Source organism: Coffea arabica, chromosome 5c, assembly GCF_036785885.1.
Source record: "Coffea arabica cultivar ET-39 chromosome 5c, Coffea Arabica ET-39 HiFi, whole genome shotgun sequence".
Lineage (NCBI taxonomy): Eukaryota > Viridiplantae > Streptophyta > Magnoliopsida > Gentianales > Rubiaceae > Coffea > Coffea arabica.
Window position 1 is genome coordinate 34,536,038 of NC_092319.1, and position 22,128 is coordinate 34,558,165.

Here is a 22,128-nt window from a genome sequence, read left to right on the forward strand (position 1 = left end):
TTCGCATCCACCTCCTGCCGCTGAACCTTGGTCACACGCAGATCAGGGTGCTTGATATGGCAATTAACGTCGTCGTGTCCGTGGCGGTAGCAATGACCGCAATACTTAGGAAGACTCTCAGGGATCAAAGCCTGCCAAAAACCATCCCCATCTCCCATATCAACCCAAACCCTTGCTGGAAGAGTTTTTAAAAGATCTACTTCAACAAAAACCCGCGCTACGTTTGGCCGAGAGAAAGAAGACGTTGCCTTGTCCACAAACAGGGATTACCCAAGCAAGAAACGATGTGAAACAGACAAGGTTTAGCAAATAAATGAATCGGTAGCTTGGGCAAGCGAAACCATACAGGCACAAGAGATGATTCTCTATCCACATGAAATTTAGACGTCCATTTGAACACCCTCATGGGGCGGCCATACACATACCACAGGCTCCTAGACTAGACCCGAAGAAAATCTGCTTCACCATGGAATCTCAGCAATACATGCCTGGCATCCAGGAGTCCAACAGAAATCATGTCCTTCAAATCCAGCGTGGAAAAAAATTTTCGCAAATCTGGCAGCAAAGGGCGACCTTTGGAGAACTTCCCAACCAAAGTATAACGAAAAGGATTCGCCGCCGCTGCTATGTCATCTGCCTTGAAGACGACAGCCGGCTCTCCACGATGTGTAGAAAGTGACGCCTGAACTTTCGCAATCTCCGCCAGCGACCCTTGCCCAAACAACTCAGAGAAGGCTTTCTTTCGAAACGTGGGGGAGGAAGAATTCTGGTGCCCTCCCCAACGGTGGAGGGCCAAGCGCGACTGCCATGCGGCCAAAAAACCGAAACCCTAAACTTTCTAAAAAAGGAAGGCTGTGGAGAGCATTCCACTTATCTTGTTAATTTCAAACTTAAGCTCACCTCTCACTGTTTGATGAGTCATTTGAATGTTTAGAATTTAGCCATATTTGTATCCAATTCCTCTCTAATTAGTTAATTTTTTTTTATAGTTTTCATCTCTTCTAACATTTTTTATCTTTTCAAATAAACTTAAAACGGAATATTCATTGATAAATGAATTGCTACATCTTGTGTATTTAATTGAGCACAAAATCAGTTCTAGGTTTACGACCATTGTTAAAATTTAATTATACACGCACATATACATGTATGTGTGTGAAAGTATTAAAAATTTAATTAACCATTTCTCTCTCCTAGATAGCAAGCCTAATTGAAGAAAATTTGTAGGTCATTTGCATACTTGGGTTTTATCCATATTTCTATCTAACTCTTCACTAATTAATAGGTTATATAATGTTTCTCTCTTCTAACAAAAAAATATGTATCTTTTTTAATAAATTTGTTTACCCTTTGTATCAGTACGACTTAAATTTACTTAGTTTAATTATTATATCTATAGATTTATTAAATCTAAAGAAATAAAATATTCCTTCATGAAAAATAATGTTTGGATCTTTAGTATTTAATTTGGTAGAAATATATAGTTCTAGGTTCATGGTCATTTAATAAAATTTTAATTATCTCAAAAAATATCTACCAATTTTTTGGGTATACATTATAGTATTAATCAATATTATTATATCATAGTAAAAGCATGTATAGAAGTTTTTAAAAATTGGTATGGTAACTAAACACTTAGAATGCATCAATTTTCTAAAGCCAATTTTAAAGAATATGTAAGAACGATGACTTGAATTATTCATACTGTATTCACAACCAATTAGAAAAAGAGTAAATCTTATACACATTGACAGCATATGTACTATCATCATTGGATCTACGATACATGTGCAAAAATTAAATTTCAAATTTAAATATTACATAATTCTTATTCATCCAAAACTAACAATGTATAAACTATTAATGTAGGAATGGTTAATCCATTTGAAAAAAAATAACAAGTATGATAGGCACAAGCTAAATACTAGCATAATTTGAGAGGAGATTAGGAACTTATATTGACATTGGAATAGCTTCAAATTTAAGGGCAAAAAGGACTCCAGGATAACTGGAAAAACAAAAGTTTTGCGGATCCAAATGGATACATCTAAAAGTCTATGGAATTAACTTGAAAATGACATGAAAGTAGATCGAGCAAAATAAATTTAAACAAATTAAATGACACGAGGAGATTAGGAACTTATATTGACATTGGAATAGGTTCAAATTTAAGGGCAAAAAGGACTCCAGGATAACTGGAAAAACTAAAGCTTTGCGGATACAAATGGATACATCTAAAAGTCTATGGGATTAACTAGAAAATGACACGAAAGTAGATCGAGCAATATAAATTTAATCAAATCTGAAAATTTAAAATTTTCCGCTTGTCTAGGTGTCCTTCAATGAACCTATTTAACCTTTCTCATTTCCTTGCACGCGCCCGCAATTCGTGGTGTCAACGGAGAAACTCAGTGGACTTTGGTTGCGGATTCATTTGAAACCAATTTAAACTTAAATGGAATATTTTGATAACCCAAGGAATACACTTTCGTTTAAAGTCCAAAGACCAGGATGCTCACTTTACCTAAATTTTATGAGCTTCATGGATAGAATCACCATGACATATAGATGTGATGCGTATTCCACAAAAAGATAGCCTTAAGCATGGAGTCAATGGAGGAACTCAAATCAATTTGTTCTACTGTAATTGTGGTTGCCAATTTGGCAAGCAAGGCCTTAATTTTTGTTTATTAGATCTGAGAGTTTTTTCAAATTTTGTATGCCAAATTTAGGATTTTTAGGCCCTCCTATCAATATTCATCCTAGAATTTGAGCTCGAACTAATTAAACAACAGATTAGATAGTGTTAACATGCACAAATGTTCATTGGCTTACAGGTGATTTATTTGAGTTTGAAATCTGTTGGAACTTCAAAGTGTAATCTGTTGGAATTTCAAATTTGTTGTTACAAAATTTCTTTCCAACAATGATGACACGCATTGTTCTTTGCCTTTAGAAAATGATTTTCAACTTAGAACCCTTTAACTTACTTGTATCTCTTGATTAGTTCTTACTAATAGGACCACAAAAAGAAAAAAGGGAAAATGAAAGGCAAGAAAGTTAAACCCAATTGGATGGCCGTGCTTCAATGTCCAAGAAGTTGGGGGGAATCCAGAATTTGTATTGAAGTCAATTGTCAGGTTCAAATTACATTCCTTTTCACCATAACGAGGTAGCCAAGGTCCTGCCTAATCAACTTGACCATAACGACTCATCTAGATTCTCCAGCAACCAGCCAACCATTTCTCTATAAGTATTTTAATTTTTGTTCAATTGAAGTGTTATTGAAACTTGGATAAAGTTATTACAAGAAACAGCAAAATCAACAGAAGTAATTCCATTAGTATCCAAAAAAAAAAGTAAAAAAAATATATATCCGGAATAGCTGCCTCAGACAAATAGCAAGCTTATAAATCCACTTTCTCTAACTTTTTAACTTTTACTGATACAATTACCTCAGCACAATTTCAAGTGTTGGCATTATGCTTGTGCACATTTTACCTTTTCTGATACATACTTTCATCACATCATTTTTGGCCGATATACCTCGTGGGTTCATCCTAACTTTTTTATTTTTTGACGTGGAAGTGAAAAAGATTTAAATAGAGTAGTTTCACGAACTAATTCCATAAGAAAGAACTAATACTCGATACCATTTGTAGGAATTCATTATTAAAATTGGAGTCAAAGAATTGGACACTGTTGAACGTAATATGTTTTGAGAGAAGAGTAGGAATTCAAATTTGCATTGGAATGGCTTAAAAAACAAGAATAAAAAAGGTTCCTATATAATTTGGGAAAAAAGTTTTAAGGGTCCAAGTTGATGCTTCTAAAAGATTAAAGGATTAATTTGAAAGTGACACAAAATTCAACTGAGGAAAATGAATTTTAACCAAATCTTGAAAATCGAAATATCTTTTCCCCCATTTCCAATTACGCCACCTCTATTCGTGGCGTCCCCGTCTTTTCTTCACATAGCTTTTCCCCTACTCGAAAGTCAATTCTAAATCTACCTTTCTAATTGTAAAGAATCAGATCATTATTTAGGTGATTCAGCCAAAAAAGAAAAACCAAAAAGATGTTTATTTAGGTGTAATATATGTGAAGAAGACAAAACTTTAGAGCCGACCATAACACAAAATGGACCATCTTGTACGAAACAAATCACATGCACGAAACGATTTACACACAATCAAGTGAAAAGATTTTTTGTATGTATATAAAAAAGAAGAGAATTTCAATCAATTAGCGAAAGCCGAACCAATGGTAACAAATACGTGAAAAACATGCAACAAAAAAAAAAAAAACAACAGATGAAAGGGATTTTCTTGACGTCTTAGCAAATGAAGAGGGAAAGAGGGAAAGAGGGTGAGCAAATGAAGAGATAAATACGAGGAAGTATCCAAATGCATATGCACTTGATTTCTACATGGCTTTTTCTATTTGTGGTCGGACGGCACGATACACTTACCAAATAAAATAATGTACTCATTATGAAATTCTAACATTATCATGCACCTAGTAAACTGCGTATAATAAATGAATCTTGTATACACTATTACCATTAGATATATGACATATGTATAAAATTTGAATTTGAAATTCAAAAGTTACTCATATGTTATCGATCTAACCGTGATAGTGTATATATTGGTAGTGTATATGAAATTTATTCAAATAAATTGCTATCAATATAAACATTTGCTGATTAGATAACAGTGGAACCACCTATTAACTAATTTAAAATTCAGCATTAGTGTACTTCAGGTTAATTGTTCACTAATATTGTAAAAGGTTTTAACATAAACCACAAAACAAGTGAACGGATTAGTTGGTCATACAGTTAATAGATTTAGCATGGCGGGGCAGGGATTTTTAAAAAGAGGGGGTGAACTTAAAAATATGGCAATTTTACTTTACGAGTCTAAATTTGAAAATTATAAAATGCATGATAATTTTTTGTGACTATATCGCTTAATATTTTGGTCTTTATAGTTAATCCGAAATCAATGTAAATTATTTTAAACCAAATTTCTATATGAAGAAGTTTTTTTATGATCTTAAGATGATTTTTAATAGAGTAATAATAAAAAGTAAGTCTACAAACCACAAGAAGGAAGCTATTTCCCCAATATTGGATCAAGATACATGATAATATATCAAATTCGTATAACTATTCATGTCTCTACCTTCTCATTTCTTATGTACCGGAAAAACGAACTTCTCTTTGCTTGAATACCAAATTTCAGGGAGGTAATACATAAAGTTCTAAAAAAAACATGTATTATGAAGTTAAATTATGTATATGAACTAACTAAATAGAAATCTAAAAGTATTTAAAGTCTAAAAGATAATAATTTTCATGACGCAAAAATTAGATGGGGGAAGGGGGGCAAAAATATGATTTTAAATGGAAAATCTTCAAAGTATTCAGGAATCAAAAGGAATTTTTCAGAACTTGGGAGCAACTGCCCCCTAGCCCCCTTGTGACTCCCCACTGCCGACTGCCATAAAAATCCAAAAAAGATTGACATAATCACTTAAATTTGACTGATATATGAAACAAAGTCGGTAATGCAAGACGTCAGAAGTTTTAACTATTTATCCTTTTTTTGTCTTCTTAAAGAGGACAAACACGACGATAAAGAAAACCAAGTTGGATTCATCCATCAATTAGCCAATAAAACTGTCTGTTTCCTTTTAGAACCAGTAAGGAAAGTGAAAACATCTATGGGTTAGACCAAGGACTTTGCCAAGCTTGAAAACCTTATTCCATCGGGCAGCCACAGGTTTATGGATGAAAAAAAAAAAAAAAAAAGGGATTTGTGCGCCTCAATAATTGCTAAATGATGGGTAAGGAACGGTTGGAGGCAAAATTGATTTTAAACGGTGGAGATCAGTTTTTGTATAGGTTGCATGAGATAAATGTTAACATATTTTAAACGTATAATTGTAAATTTTGATATAGGTCATATAAAATTTTTTGCATGAATTATTACTTTTTTTTTTTGAAAAATGCATGAATTATTACTTAAATGGTATATCTATTTAAGTATGAATTAATTTATTCTACATTATCAACGTATAAATTTTTTATGTTTCTCAACAATTTTAAGTGCATGACATATACTTTTTATTTAAATGTAAGTATTATATATATAATTACTAGTGTAAAAAATCTTATTATACAAATCCATCCAAGTATTCAAGCAGTTTTGTATGATAACAGCTCAGATCACATTTCAACAAAACAATAATAACAATAATAATAGCTAGCCGCCCAAAGGGCTGGCGGTCACCACCAAGCAATTTAGTCTTTAGTGGTGTGGGAGGTCAAGGATTCAATTCTTGCCTCCCACCAATTTACCATTATATGTGGTTGTCTTGAGTGGCTTTTTCCGAGAGCATTTCAACTCTCATCGACTCCTCCTCCTTTTAGATTAGAATAGATTAGATTGTAGAAATATTACTATTGCGATAAAAAAAAAATAATAACAATAACAATAAAATAGGGCAGCCACGCATTATCGGTCAAGATGAAAATGTCCAGCCATCAGAAGTGGGACCTTTGCACTTCAGGTAAGATGGTCCAACAAGGCAAAACGACCTAGAACAACTGGAATTTAAGTCATGTGTTGTTGGTGGGCCAAATGGAAATTTCCATCCATTTACAACCTTTCCACCACTACATGATTTTCAAGTGTTCTCAGAGTCTCCACTCCTGCCAGCTTTCTCCTATAAATTGCCACCCCAAAATCCAAATCCCACACACAACACACAAACACACAAAATACACAACAAAATCCAACTCCCACGCACAAAACACACATTTAGGCAAGAAAAGTAGCCACCACAAAGGCTAGTAAGATGGAGAACTTCCCAGTAATCAACATGAAAAACCTCAATGGTGACAAGAGAGCTTCCACCATGGAGCATATAAAGGATGCTTGTGAAAACTGGGGTTTCTTTGAGGTACTACACATTCCTTTTTTTTTTAATTTTCTTTCTGATATAAGGCAAACTAGTGTACCTCATTTTGTTTTTTTTGATGTAACAAACTGCTGTAGAGGTTTACATTTTAATGAGTTTGTTTTAATTTTAATGGTTCTAAGAAGTTTACATTATTAACTTTTGTTTCTTTTCTTTTGAAACTTTGATGTAGTTGGTGAACCATGGAATCCCGCACGAGATGATGGACACAGTTGAAAGATTGACAAAAGGTCATTACAAGAAATGCATGGAGCAAAGGTTCAAGGAGTTGGTGGCAAGCAAGGCTTTAGAGGGTGTACAAGCTGAGATTACGGATATGGATTGGGAGAGCACATTTTTCTTGCGCCACCTTCCTGTCTCAAACATTTCACAAGTCCCTGATCTAGATGATGAATACAGGTAATAATTATAGCACATTTCCCACTTCAAGAAATATTTTGAAGCAAGCCTTATGTGGATAAGTAATCATTTTGCTGACAGAAAGAAAACTAAAAAAATTTTGAAGAAATCATCAGTATGAATTTGTCTTTATGTTACTTGTAATAATTCATAGCTTGGTTGTTAAAGGTTGTAAATTTGAGTCTTTGTTAACATTTTATTTGTGTTCTAAGCACGGATTTTCTTCTCGTCCTTGTACCATTAGAGTGTCGTTTACAGATGTGGAAAGTTATTCAAGACAAGATCTTAACAGGAGCATGAAAACCATAAATACTGTTGCGCTATAGTTAGTTCCTAGGTCCCAACACAACAGGAAGTTTTGAGCTGATTGAGCATGCTACACATGCAGCCATACTTCTTCGTCCCTTCTCAAGAAACAGATAGATTTGGATTTCCATTCAGGTTTATCAATAAAATAGCCTTTCATCAGACACAATTATTGACAACTTTGCTTAAAATATGTTCAAATATTCCCTTGTCAACGCCTAAAAAGCAAGATATATCCATAGCTCTGTCATAGGTTATTTTTCTCTTTTTTTATTAATTCCACCTATCCAATCAAATTTTCCTCATTATTTTTTGCTTATGATGCAGGACCCTCATGAAGGAGTTTGCTGTAAGATTAGAAAAATTGGCTGAAGAACTTCTTGATTTACTATGTGAAAATCTTGGTCTTGAGAAGGGCTACTTGAAGAAAGCCTTTTACGGTTCAAAAGGTCCCAATTTTGGCACCAAGGTTAGCAACTACCCTCCATGTCCCAAGCCAGAATTGATTAAGGGACTTCGACCACACACTGATGCTGGTGGGATTATCTTGCTTTTCCAAGATGATAAAGTAAGTGGTCTACAACTCCTCAAGGGTGATCAATGGGTTGATGTCCCTCCAATGAAGCACTCTATTGTGGTCAACCTTGGTGACCAACTCGAGGTACACTTTAATTTCTTGGGATAAAAAATTTATACTTTTATAAGTAATATGATAGTACTAAATAAAAGAAACAAAAGATTTCTTACTTTCATACCAACATATTACGTATATTTATATTCGTGCCTCATAAATAAATATTACTTATGAATAGATTATTTCTCATAAAAATTACTTATAATTACGGAATATCATACTAGATTTAGAGGGGTGATTCTAATTTGTAAGCAACACTAAACATCAATATTAATTTATGCAAAAATTAATAAATCGAATTGACTGTTTATTCATATATTTCTTTTCTATTTAGGATTCTAATTATGTTACAAATTAATCACAGGTGATTACCAATGGAAAATACAAAAGTGTGCTCCACCGAGTCATAGCTCAAACAGATGGAAATAGGATGTCACTTGCTTCATTCTACAATCCAGGCAATGATGCAGTTATTTATCCAGCACCAGCACTACTGGAAAAAGAAGCAGAAGAAAGAAAAGAAGTCTACCCAAAATTTGTTTTTGATGACTACATGAAACTGTATGCTGGACTTAAATTCCAGGCCAAAGAGCCAAGATTTGAACTCATGAAGAACGTGGAAGCCAATGTTACCATGGGTCCAATTGCAACTGCCTAGACTCATAGGAATAAAACGGTGCTAGGATGTTTTCTTCTCCCTCTTATGTTTTCTACTTATTATTATTATTATTTTTTTATTGTGGGGGTTGTTGGTTATTCCCAGTCATTTGTTGCTCCAGAGAGGAGGGTCCTTTATACATCTGAGGGACCAAAATTTATTATGTAGTAAGAATTCTAAGACAAAGAAATAAAATAAGCTATACATTTCTCCAAAATCATTTGTGTCTACTGTTGCAAAGCTATATGGTTGATTGACCTAATATTTGGTTTACTTGCCTTTAAAAGTCCTTAAAATTTTCTCAATTATTAGACACTCAGCATTTTACTTTAATTTATGAATGCCAGATCAATTTAGTCCTCAAATTTCTAACAAATCTGACAAATCAAATGTCTGGACTATAGGCATGTCCTTATTAAATGTACAGCTGAAGCAGATTTCAATAGAATTTGGACGAGAGGAATTTGGCAGTTGGGTAAACATCCAATGCGTGTGTTTCGATGGACCAGGGAATTTCATGTGCATAGCGAATCATCTCTAGTACCGGTTTGGGTAAATCTTCCAGCTCTACCTATTCATTATTTTGACAAACATTCTTTGTTTTCCATACTGTCTCCAGTAGGAAGACCTTTGTTTCTAGATTCGGCAACGGCTGCTGGGATTCGTCCTAGTGTAGCCAGGGTGTGCGTAGAGATAGATGTTGCGAAGCTTCTTGTGCCAAGGGTGTGGGTTGCTGTCGAAGGGGAATCAGGTTTTTGGCAACGTATTGAGACAGAGAATCTTCCTCCGTATTGTTCTTTTTGTTCAAGATTAGGACATTCTCATGAGCACTGCAACAAGAATTTGAAAAAAGATGGGTCTCGGCTGCAACTGAACAACCAGCAAAACCCATACATAGATAGAAATCAGATGATTACTCATCAACCTGGGACTAATCAAACTGATTTGGAGAATAAAGAGGCAGCGAATATATCCAATGTTATTGCAAATGAAATAATAGTGAATGGAGTTGCTGCTACTGCGAATGAAACTGTGATAAACGAGTCTACTTCACAGGAAATTTCAACCACTGCTACGGTGAAAAATGGGATAAAAACTTCAGCAGCAAAGGCCATGGTTGCTGAACCTGCCGTGTTAGTCGTGCAAAAGGAAGTAAAAAATCTGCAACACTGCATTATTGATGATGATCCTGCTAATGCAGAAGGAGTAGTAACCCATTTAGAAATTTCAGATGTCAATGTAAACATGGAGACATGTAAGGTGATGAATACGGTTTTGCATGGGGAACATGTAGCAATGGAAAACCAGCTGGAGAAACATCATGGCAGTCAAAGTGAAGGGTCCCATGTCCTCAAAGAGAAGCCTTTGAGTACCGAACAACATCATCTGGATGAGAATGCTTTAACATTGGCACAACAGAATCTGACCGACAAAGCTACAACATTTACACAAGCAAATCAGGCCCACAACAACGCAAGGAGTGACCATGAGCAATTGGCCGACAAAACCAATGTTGAACTGCAGCTGCTGGCCGACAATAATGTTTTGGAGAATCTCTATGTTGAATTGCGAGGGGTGGAGGATGAAGTTTCTACACAACAGTTGGTAGAAGCAAATCAAATGCCTACTAATGCTGGAAATCTGTCCCCCCGAATTGGTGTCCTACAAGAAAAATTGCTGGAATCATCAATGAATGGCCTAAACATTGATCAAATAGGTGAGGCTGGTGGTGACTTCCGACAACCGCACAGAAAGGGTATGCGGGCTCCAATCCCATCTGACAGACAGTTAAGGTCACAGACATCATCCAAAAATTCATTCCAGGTTCTTTCTTATGATTAATGGATTATTTTGGAATATTAGAGGGATAGCAAAAGCACCAAACCTAAGAAGATTGATTAAATTAGTTCGGATTTATCATGTTCATTTTGTTGTGATTTGTGAGCCAAAACTAGACGTATCTAAAATCGAACTCATTCGGTTACGTCTATCTTTTGATTATGTGTTTGTTAATTGCTCTAGCGATATTTGGGTTTTCTATAATAATCCTTTTGTTTGCTCGATCGTTGGTAGTTCGGATCAACATATTTCTCTAGATGTTCAAAATCCATTACTACCAAGTTCCATCATTATGTCTTTTGTTCATGCAAAGTGTTCAGTGGATGAGCGTAAAGAGTTATGGACATCATTATTACATGATAAGCCTACTTTACTTCCTTGGTGTATTGGAGGTGATTTCAACGTTATATTAGCAGCACATGAAAAGCGAGGGGGGCGTCCATTTGCTATAGCGGAAGGAGTGGATTTTATGAATTTCATGGAGGAAGCTGAGGTCTTTGATGTCGGTTTTTCAGGATCTAAATTCACATGGTCTAATAATCGACGGAGTAGAGCTCGGATTTCAAAAAGGTTGGACAGATTTTTAGTCAATGGACCTTGTTTGGATTTGTCAAATGACATTTCGGTACTTCACTTGGCAAGACATCCCTCCGATCATGCACCATTGAAGGTTTCTTTTGCAACTCGGTCAGATAACAAACCTCGGCCGTTCCGATTTCTGAATGTTTGGACTTCCAAACCAGAGCTCTTGGAAGTGATTCGCCATGTTTGGAAACAAGATGTGGGTGGGCCTCCGCTACGCGTATTGTGTTCTAAATTATTGGCAACAAGGAGAGCTATTCAATCATGGAACAAGCAACATTTTGGGAATATTTTTGACGCTGTCCGTTCTTCAGAAATGGCGGTTCAACGAGCTGAGGAGTTGCTAGACCACGATTATTCCGAAGAGTGTCAAATTGAGCTTAATAAGGCACAAGCAGAATTGCGGTATTCAATGTCAATTGAAGAACAGTATTGGAGACAGAAGGCCAGGGTCAAATGGCTTCGCCAAGGAGATAGGAATACAAGATATTTTCATGCGGTAGTAAGGCAGAGAAGAGCTCAAGGAATGATACACCGCATCAAAAAGTCCAATGGTGAGTGGGTGGAAAAGGACGATGATATAGCAAGTGAGGCAACGGCATATTTCAATGATCTTTTCACGGGCTCTTTGGAATCATCTACTGATATGCTACATTTAATTCCGCACTTGGTTACGGAAGAGGATAATGGAAAACTGGAAGCATTACCTTCAATTGAGGAGGTATATGGAGTCATAAAGTTAATGGATGGAGAAAGTGCAGCTGGCCCAGACGGTTTTACAGGCAAATTTTTTACATTTGCTTGGGAAGTGATCGCTCAAGATGTTTACAATGCGGTACTGAGCTTCTTCTGTGGGGCGGAGCTACCACGATTCATCACTTCTACTTCAATTATACTAATTCCAAAGACGCCAAATCCTCAGGAATTCTCTCAATTCAGGCCTATCAGTCTATGCAATTTTTTCAATAAAGTGTTATCTCGGATTTTGACAGATAGGATGGCTTGTTTACTGCCAAAAATCATTTCCCCACATCAGACAGGTTTTGTGAAGGGCCGCAATATAACTGAAAATTTTCTACTAGCTCAAGAGATGGTATCAAGCATGGGGAAAAAGAATAGAGGTGGAAATGTTTTAATGAAACTAGACATGTCCAAGGCATATGACCGGATGTCATGGGGCCATATTATTAATATTCTAAGGAGGTTTGGATTCGGGGAAATATTTATTGACCTTATATGGCGGTTACTCTCTAATGTCTGGTTTTCAATCATTATAAATGGTTCCTCCTACGGTTTCTTCAAGTCTTCGAGAGGTCTTCGTCAGGGAGACCCATTATCTCCTGCATTATTTATTATAGGATCTGAGGTTTTGTCTAGAGGACTGAATAACCTCACCATGCAATCGAGGTTCCTGGGGTTCAAAGTTCCATATCGGTGTCCGACTATTACTCACTTGGCATTTGCGGATGATGTTCTTATATTCGCAAATGGATCCTCGTCTTCTCTGAAGGCAATCATGCAGGTGTTACAGGCATATCAAAGGTGTTCGGGGCAACTCATAAATGTGCAAAAAAGCTGTTATTTGGTCCACCCATCGATGCCACCAGCGAGACGAAGGGTGATTGAACGTATCACTGGGTTTGCCTGGCAGTCATTTCCGATACGTTATTTGGGATTCCCTCTTTATTCTGGAAGATGCAAATCTTCATATTTTGGAGAAGTGTGTCAGTCTATTCTAGGGAGGATTTTGTCATGGAAATCAAGGCTGCTTTCCTCTGGAGGCAAAATAGTTCTAATCAAGCACGTGTTGGCTTCTATGCCAATGCATCTAATGTCAGCTGCTGTGATCCCGGCCAAGGTGTTCAAAATTATAGAAAGTTCGTGCTCGAACTTCCTGTGGAGATCATCAACCGACGACTCGAAATTCCACTGGATACGATGGTCTCACTTGTGTTACCCGGTTGAGGAAGGGGGAGTCGGATTCCGAAGACTACGAGACGTATATCAAGCTTTTTCATGCAAGCTTTGGTGGAATTTCCGAACAGGATCATCCTTGTGGGCATCGTTCATGAAAGCAAAATATTGCGGAAGCCTTCATCCTTGTCAGATCGAACTCAGAACAACGGACTCGGCAATCTGGAGAAGGATGATCAACGTAAGTAGACAAGTGGAGCTCTCAATGTTATGGGATGGAGCTTGTCATTTTTGGTATGACAACTGGTTGGGAAGTGGTGCGTTATTTCTACATGCAAAAGTTATCCCAAATTTGTCATTCCAAAATTTTATCACCAATGGTCACTGGAATATAAATCTCTTACATTCGACGATGCCAAGCGAGAAACTTACTTCCATTTTGGCACACCCGGTACCAGAGGAAGGGAGGGAAGTTGAAGTCTTTTGGATGCCCACGACATCTGGTAAGTTCTCTCTCCAATCGGCTTTTGGGGACGTCAGGCAGACCCGACACAAGTCAATGGCTTTTACTTACATTTGGCATCCTCAGATTCCTTGGAAAGTCTCATTCTTCATGTTAAGATTGTTTCTGAGAAGACTACCATTACCAGATAGGTTAGGTAAGCTTGGCTTCCAACTTCCCTCAAAGTGTTTTTGCTGCTCCTCGGCATCTGTGGAGTCTATTGAGCACCTATTTGCCAACGGACATATTGCCTCGGTAGTTTGGAACTATTTTGGAGGCCTATGTGGATTCAGGTGTCCAGGATCTTTTTTGCGTCCTCGCATCGTAGGATGGTGGCTACGTTTACATGACTCTGAGACACGACGACTTATCGACCGCATTCTACCTAGTGTACTTTGCTGGCAGATTTGGAAAGCAAGAAATAGAGCAATGTTTGAGGGTGTCCAGATGCAATCGTCTACTATTTGTAAGAACATTTTCTCAGAAATACAGTCTATGGTGGGGATTCACTTCAAACAAGAACTTCAATTGCAGTCTTTTCATCATTTGTATGATCGATCGCATGTATCTGTCGGTAGAATTGCATATAAATTGGTTCGCTGGGAAATAAAGGAGACAGGGAGGTTGATACTCAACACGGATGGATGCTCTAAAGGTAATCCAGGAGTGGGTGGAGGTGGTGGAGTTCTCCGAGATTCATTTGGCGTACCAGTGATTGCTTTCTCGGCTTATCTTGGACACACTACATCTCTCCGTGCAGAGACTTGGGCCCTCCTTATTGGTCTTCAAACATGTAAAAATAGGGGCTTCGAAAATATAAGGGTTCAATCAGATTCATTGCTTTTAGTTGAGATCATTCAGCAGCGTATTCAATGTCCATGGGAGATTCGAAGGGAAATCAGACAGATTTTGAAGCTCTTGAAAGATCCTGCTCATTTATCACACTGTTATCGAGAGGCTAACACAGTTGCTGACGCTTTATCCAATGTCGGAACATCTCATCCCCACCAACAAGTCAAGATTTATGACAGCTTAACTATGCTCCCAAGGGTAGCTCGTGGGGCAATTTTTCTAGACAAGTTGGATTTGCCCTCAGTTCGGAAAATTAGACGCCTGTAAGGAAAAATATTGTGTATATCTCTTTCATTAATAAAATAAAAAAGTTTAAATAAAAAAAAAAAAAACAAATGTCTGGTACTTCGAACAAAAATACAATTATGTTTGGAACTATGAATTACAATTATCAAACTTAAGAGAGAAAACTTACAAGGAGCAGCCGATATCAATATGCAAGAAAAGCTAAGTTTGTCACACATAACTACTTATTTAATAGTTGTAAGATAATTAATGATTAACATATTATACATGTTAAAGCATTTAACAGTAATGCATTAGTAACATGGCCGAGAACTTAAAATTGGCAATATCCTTCAAAAGCCCACTTTTTGGTGCCAAATCAGGAATAACATAAACAAGTCATCAATAGCCAAGACAAGCCAACGATTTGTTGGCTACTAGGGTTAAATGAAAAGAAAAAAATTCATTCAACATTCACCACATTTGCACTTTGCCCCCTTCAACTTGACAAACAAGCAGTTTGCCTCTCTAGTAAATCTAGTTAGTGATTTTAATGGACAAAACTCAATAGTCAAAAGCAAGCCAGGTTATCCTCAAGCTGACAGAAATATGGTTGATTACTAATGGTAAAAGGTTTTTAGAGTTAAATATATTTTGTAGAATCATTTAAGAACCAAATAATAATTTGGATGTAGTTTAGAGGAAAAATCAAGGTTGATTGGCAAGATAAAACAGTACTTGTAAGTTCAAGAATTCTCTATTCTCTTTTTCTTTCTTTTTTTTTTCTGGCGAGTTTTTTCTCGAAACATGTGTCACTATTATCCCTCATCTTTCATATATCACAAGAACAAGCAGACACACACACACTTGTAATTTATACCTTTCTAGTCTTTTACTTCTCATAAGGAGTTGAATTTTGTATGCTTCTTTCTTTGGATGGAGACATGGTTTTCCTCTAGTAAGTATGAGGATTAAATAACCAACTACTCTAGCCACTAGAGATAGTTATAAAACTCTTCTTGAATGTAGGCCAAGGGATCATGGTCTATATTTTAAAAAATTTAGAATTATTCGAAAAAATTTCATTAGTTGGTACTTAGGTACCTGTTTCGATTGGTGGTGATTCAATTTCTGGCTAAAAAAAATAAAAGTATGAGGATTAAATATTGGATTTTTATGATATAAACTGCGTGTATATGTACACGATAGGTCATAGTTTTGTCATTTATTTTATAATTAATTCCCTCCTATTATCTTACCAACTGTGCATTAGTTAGTGGATTCTACTCACTTTTAAAAATTTGTATTTTTTGAAATGGAATAGAACAAAATACCATAAAAAGGTGCTAATTTGACGGTAGTTAACAGAAGAGTTTGAATAGTAAAAGGGAACAAGAGTCCAAACGGAGATTGTTTCCCTTATCCAGTGGTCAACTGCGGCAGACTAGGAGAAAATTTTGGGGAACTTCCCTTTTTCTGTTTTTAGTAATTTCCAAAGAGGACGGAGGTCAGGCTCAACTAGGAGTCTTCCCTTCTATTCCTCTTGGTAGTCGGATAGGCAGTAGGAAAAAAATTTGAGAGGAAAAGGGGCGCAGTCAATCTTAACTCCTTTTTGCTCTTGACTTTTTCGTCTTTTTGTGGCTATTGATTCGATTGTATGTCAGAGCAAAGGAAGAAACAATTGGTCATTCTTTTGACTTAGTAGATCTTTTGCTTATTTTTAATTGAATCGATTTTCTTCATTGCATTGAGGAACGATGTATGCTACAATTGTTTCTACGATTTCGCATGAGATTGTTCCAACAGAGATGAACTAAATCTCTTTTTCTAGTCAAGGGGCAACGGATGCTTTGGTTTATCTAAAAATTGTGAGATCGAATTAATTTTATTTATTCATCTTATTTACTGGTATTTGCATATTCTCTGATTGTAGTGCTTATGGTTGTTTTATTAATTGAGTATCACGGGCCCGGACATTGAATTAATTTAGCAATCTAATGTCAATTGGAGCATTGAATCCGTAATTGTTCAATTGCTCTAAAATAGTGATAACTGATATGATTGGGTTTGTGTCAGGAGAACATGCAGACTAATCTAAAATAACCTTGGTAGTGTGTTATTTGGTTAGAATAGGGCTCCTCTAATACGCAAGGCAATTGGAGAATTAAATCTTATAGGCGTACCTAGAATTAATTCTCGATTTGAGTAGTAATTGACGGGCGTATCTCAGTCATCGATACAGTAAGGAAGAGTTGACTGTCATCTCTTGTTTGGCAGTTATAACTTATTTATTAGTTAATAATTGGGATTATCTCTGCATCGATGATCAATTAATTTAACCATTATTGAAGTTATTTCTTGGCTAGAGTTTAGTCATTATTAATTCGAGTTTTAATAGTTTGCTATTTAATTTTTAGTTGGCTATTTACTTTTAGTCAAACAATTTAATTATTACCATTGCTATAAAAAAAACCCCATCATTAGTTTGAATTTCAAAAGAGACAAATATCCCAATCCCTGTACATTCGACTCTACATATCACTATCTGCATAAATTATATTTTGTTTGAGTAGGCATTTATTATTGTACGGACTCGATAACCTATCAATTTTTTGCACCGTTGTCGGGGACTGGCGTTAGTTAATTTGTTTCTTTTAAGTTCATTTTCGTTTTAATTTTCTGGTATTTTTCTAATTTATGTCTTGGGCTTCTCGTACAGGCAAATTGATTTTTTATCTTGAAGTAGAGAAGACTGCTCGTCGAACACGAAAAGATACCAAATAGCTTAGAGAAGAGCAATCTAATGCTGCATCTCAAAGACCCCGATCCATAAGTTGAATCAACAAGTTCGCTTGGCGATACTTTGAATGACCCGGATCGAGAAGAAATCACTATAGCTAATACACAGATATTAAGGGAGTTGGCTGCTCCTAATTTAAATCAATAACCCTTATGCATTACTTTTTTGAATTTAAATGATAACACCCTGTTTGAATTAAAATCTGGGCTAATTCATCTTTTACAATCTTTTCATGATTTACCAGGTGAGAAGCCTTATAAGCACTTGCAGGAGTTCAATGTTATTTGCAACAGTATGAAACCCCTGAAAATTACGGAAGAACAGATAAAAATGAAAGCATTCCCCTTCTCTCTTAAGGACTTAGCAAAGAACTGACTGCACTACCTACCTCTAGACAGTATCACCACGTGAGATCAGTTGAAGAAAAAATTTTAGAAAAAATATTTTCCTGCATCTTGAGCTGCAAGTCTGAGAAAAGAGATATGGGGTATCAAGCAATATTCACGAGAGTCGCTCTATGATTACTTGGAGAAATTCAAAAAGTTATACATCAAATGCTCTCAACACCAAATAAGTAAGGAATTGCTTATCCAATATTTTTACGAGGGGTTACTTTTCAGAGACAGGAGTATTATTGATGCTGTAAGTGGAAGGGCGTTAGTGAACAAGACTTCTCGAGAAGCGTGAGAGTTGATTGAAGGGATATCCGAAAACTCGCAGCAATTCGATATAAGAGAAGATATTCCGATACACAGAGTGAATGAGATAGAAACATCCTCTATCCAATAGCAGTTATCCGAATTAACATCTTTTATTAGGCAATTGACTGTAGAAAATCTTCCACAAGCCAAGGTGTGTGGGAATTGCACTGCTATAGGTCACTATACAGAGATATGCCTAATGATTCAAGAAGAAAGTACCGAGTAAGTAAACATGGTTGGTTACGTGCCCGCGCCGAGAAAGCCATATGACCCGTACTCGAACACATACAATTCGGGTTAAAAAGATCACCCTAACTTTAGTTATGGAGGAAATAGGCAATCAAATTTTGCATTGAATAAATGGCAAGGGTATCAACAGTAGTATCAACCTCACCTGCCATCACCTTCTCTAAGCTCAAACCCATCTCTAGAAGAAACGATGAAACGGTTAATTTTTAGTCAACAAAAGACGGATTCTGACCTATAAAATATAAGGAATCAAATGGAACATATGCAAGCAATGTAGAGTCAGATGATATTAGCAATCGATTGCCTGGAATCCCAAGTTCACGAAAAATTGCTGTCTCAACCTAAACTTAACCTAAAAAATATAAGTACAATGACCTTAAAGAGCGGGAAGGAAATTCAGGGACTCGAACTCGTGACTCCAAAAGACAAGAATGAAGAAAAAATCGAGAAAGAGCTTAAGGAGGAGAACAGAAACAGCAAAAATTCAGTGGTACTCCCTGACCCAATCATTGAGGTTAAAACTAATCCCCCTCATTTTTCTAGTAGGTTGGAGAAATAAAAAATGCAGAACAAGAAGAAAGAGATCTTGGAGGTATTTCGCAAGGTAGAAATCAACATTCCCCTGCTAGATGCAATCAAACACGTGTCAAAGTACGCGAAATTTTGAAAAGATTTGTGCATCAACTGAAGAAGGCTGATGGGAGATGTAGGAATTATTGTGAGAGAGAACGTGTCAGCAGTTCTATAGAGGAAACTCCTACCAAAATGGGAGGATCTAGATATGTTTTCTATCCCCTGTAGGATAGGTAATACTTTGCTAAAAATATCATGTTGGATTTAGGAGTATCAATCAATGTAATGTCTAAATCTATCTATACTTTCTTGAACCTAAGTCCGTTAAAAGAAATTAGGATAATAATTTAATTAGCTGATCGAACGAGTACATGTCTTGATAGGTTGGTCGAAGATGTGTTGGTTAAAATTAATGAATTGGTATTCGCAACTGATTTTTATGTATTTGACATGGATGATGGTCATTTCCTTGATCCCTCACCTTTGCTACTAGACAGACCCTTTTATAGCACAATCCAGACTAAAATTGATGTTAATAAGGGTACCTTGTCTATGAAATTTGATGAAAAAATTATTCATTTCAATATCTTTGAAACCATAAAATACCCCTCGAATTCTAATTTTAGGTCCATTTTTTCTGTGAGTGCTATTGACCCTGCAGTGCAGGAAGTGTTTGAAATTATTGACAGGAATGAGTTGAAAGTTGTTTTAACCAAACACCTTGAGCTGGACACAACTTATGAGGTAGAATTGAGTAAAGAGCTGAAATATACGATTGGAGCTTTGCAATCGCTGTCGATCACTATGACAAGGTATGAGCTCGCACTTATCTTCGCGCCTGAATCTCACCAAAGAGTATTACCATCTGTGGTGTAGGCACCTATAATAGAACTGAAATCTCTGTCTAAACATTTGAAATATGTATATTTGGGTAAGAAGGAAACGCTTCAGGTAATTATCTCGGCAGGACTATCAGAAACACAAGAGGACAAATTAATCCGAGTTCTTAGAGAGCATAAGCAGGCGATAGGATGGACCATCTCCGACATTAAGGAAATTAGCCCCTCCATGTATATACACCAAATAAGGCTTGAAAAATATACCAAACCGGTACGGCAAGTTCAAAGAAGGCTCAATCCCCTTATGATAGAAGTGGTGAAAAAAGAAATACTAAATCTGCTAGATGTGGGGATTATTTACGCAATATTAGACAGTCCATGGGTGAGCCTAGTACAGGTACTTCCAAAGAAAGTAGGAATGATAATGGAGGCCAACCAGAATGGTGAACTCATGCCAGTGTGCAAACCCACCCGATGGCGGTAGTATATCGACTACCAGAAATTAAATGCTGTCACAAAAAAGGATCATTTTTCCTTTCCTTTTATTGACCAAATGATTGAGCGATTAGTTTGTCGACCTTACTATTATTTTTTAGATGAATTTTCAGGATATTTTCAAATTGCAATCGTATCGGAAGATCAAGAGAAGACTACCTTCACGTACCTGTTTGAAACTTTCACATACTGGCGAATGCCCTTCGGATTATGTAATGCACCTACAACATTTCAAAGATGTATGGTGAGCATTTTTTTCAAAATATGTTGAGAAAATTATTGAGATTTTCATGGACGACTTTAGTGTATATGATGATAGTTTTGATAATTGTCTAGATAACCTGAAATTGATCTTGTTGAGATATATAGAAACTAATCTCGTGCTTAACTGAAAAAAATGTCATTTTATGGTTGAACATGGGATAGTTTTAGGTCATGTAGTGTCCTCTAAGGGTATTGAGATTGATCAGGACAAAATAAACATTATATCTACTTTACCTTATTCCACGAGTATACGGGAAGTGTTTCTTTTCTTAGACATGTAGGTTTTTATCGAAAATTCATCAATGATTTCTCAAAAATCGGAGCTCCTCTGTTCAAACTCTTACAGAAAGATATGGCCTTCAAATTCGATGTTGAGTGTGAGAGAGCATTCAACAAATTAAAAGAGCTATTGACGTCGCCACCGATCATGCAACCTCCTGACTAGAATCTCCTTGATACTTGGGTCGCATATCATGCACTTAGCAATCCAGTTAAGGGTTCTTAATTTTCAGAATCACGATCTCCAACTGGTTTTTGACATGGAGTTTCTGGATAAGGGCTGTCTAGAGAAAATGGGAGTTATAGAGCAGGTTGATGATATGTACCAGTTTACATTCCCGAGACCTATTCGAACACCAGGTCGACGCCCTTCTATACGAGCAGGGTCCTCTTCAGCTCTTGGATCGGCCGATGACACTGCTGGACTATCTTCTTCTGTGCCGCCTCCACCAATGGCCTCTAATGTTGAGTGACGACATCTGCGTGCACAAGTTCACCATGTAGATGAGCGGGTGACAAATATCGCCAATCGGTAGCACAGATGTCTCAGAACTTGGCCGCCTACTTCCACCACGTCGACTTCACTCCACTGTTTCCACCTATCCCTTAGCCAATCGGGATGGAAGTTCCATTGTCCTCTTTGCTTTATTTGCTCTATTACCTTCATTGGGGACAATGTTGGACTTAGGTGTAGGAGGGGAGCTGTGGTACAGCTAGTATTTTTAGTTTTTAGATGTTTTTCCTTTATTTCTTGTTATTTGTTCTGTTTTTCTTTTATTTTCCTTTTACTTGTATTAGTGATTAGCACTTCTGTGACTACCAAGGATTGATGATAGTTGGTTGATCCTAATTTTGCTTATTATCAAGTTTTAGTAATAAAAACGTATCAAGTTAATTTGGTTGATTCAAAAAAATATCTCTTTGGTGAATATCGATACTTTTGTGACTTACAATTTTTGTTTAACTTTTCTCTACATAGGGAATAACTGCTTGATATTTTTTCTGTAAATTTGTCCAATTATTAACT

General features: G+C 36.4%; 1 protein-coding gene across 1 annotated transcript; it reads left to right on the forward strand.

Annotated features, from left to right (window-relative positions):
- The first annotated feature begins 6,746 nt into the window (after positions 1–6,746).
- LOC113690592 (1-aminocyclopropane-1-carboxylate oxidase 1-like) lies at positions 6,747–9,204 on the forward strand. Its single transcript, XM_027208572.2, has 4 exons — positions 6,747–6,972; positions 7,163–7,389; positions 8,023–8,356; positions 8,694–9,204. The coding sequence occupies exons 1-4, from the start codon at positions 6,868–6,870 to the stop codon at positions 8,985–8,987; spliced, it is 960 nt and encodes a 319-aa protein (XP_027064373.1). The 5' UTR covers positions 6,747–6,867; the 3' UTR covers positions 8,988–9,204.
- The last annotated feature ends 12,924 nt before the right edge of the window (positions 9,205–22,128 follow it).

Coding starts and splice junctions, on each gene's coding strand:
- LOC113690592 (XM_027208572.2), top strand. CDS start 6,868: ATGGAGAACTTCCCAGTAATCAACATGAAAAACCTCAATGGTGACAAG. Junction 6,973..7,162: donor AAAACTGGGGTTTCTTTGAG/GTACTACACATT, acceptor ACTTTGATGTAG/TTGGTGAACCATGGAATCCC. Junction 8,357..8,693: donor ACCTTGGTGACCAACTCGAG/GTACACTTTAAT, acceptor AATTAATCACAG/GTGATTACCAATGGAAAATA.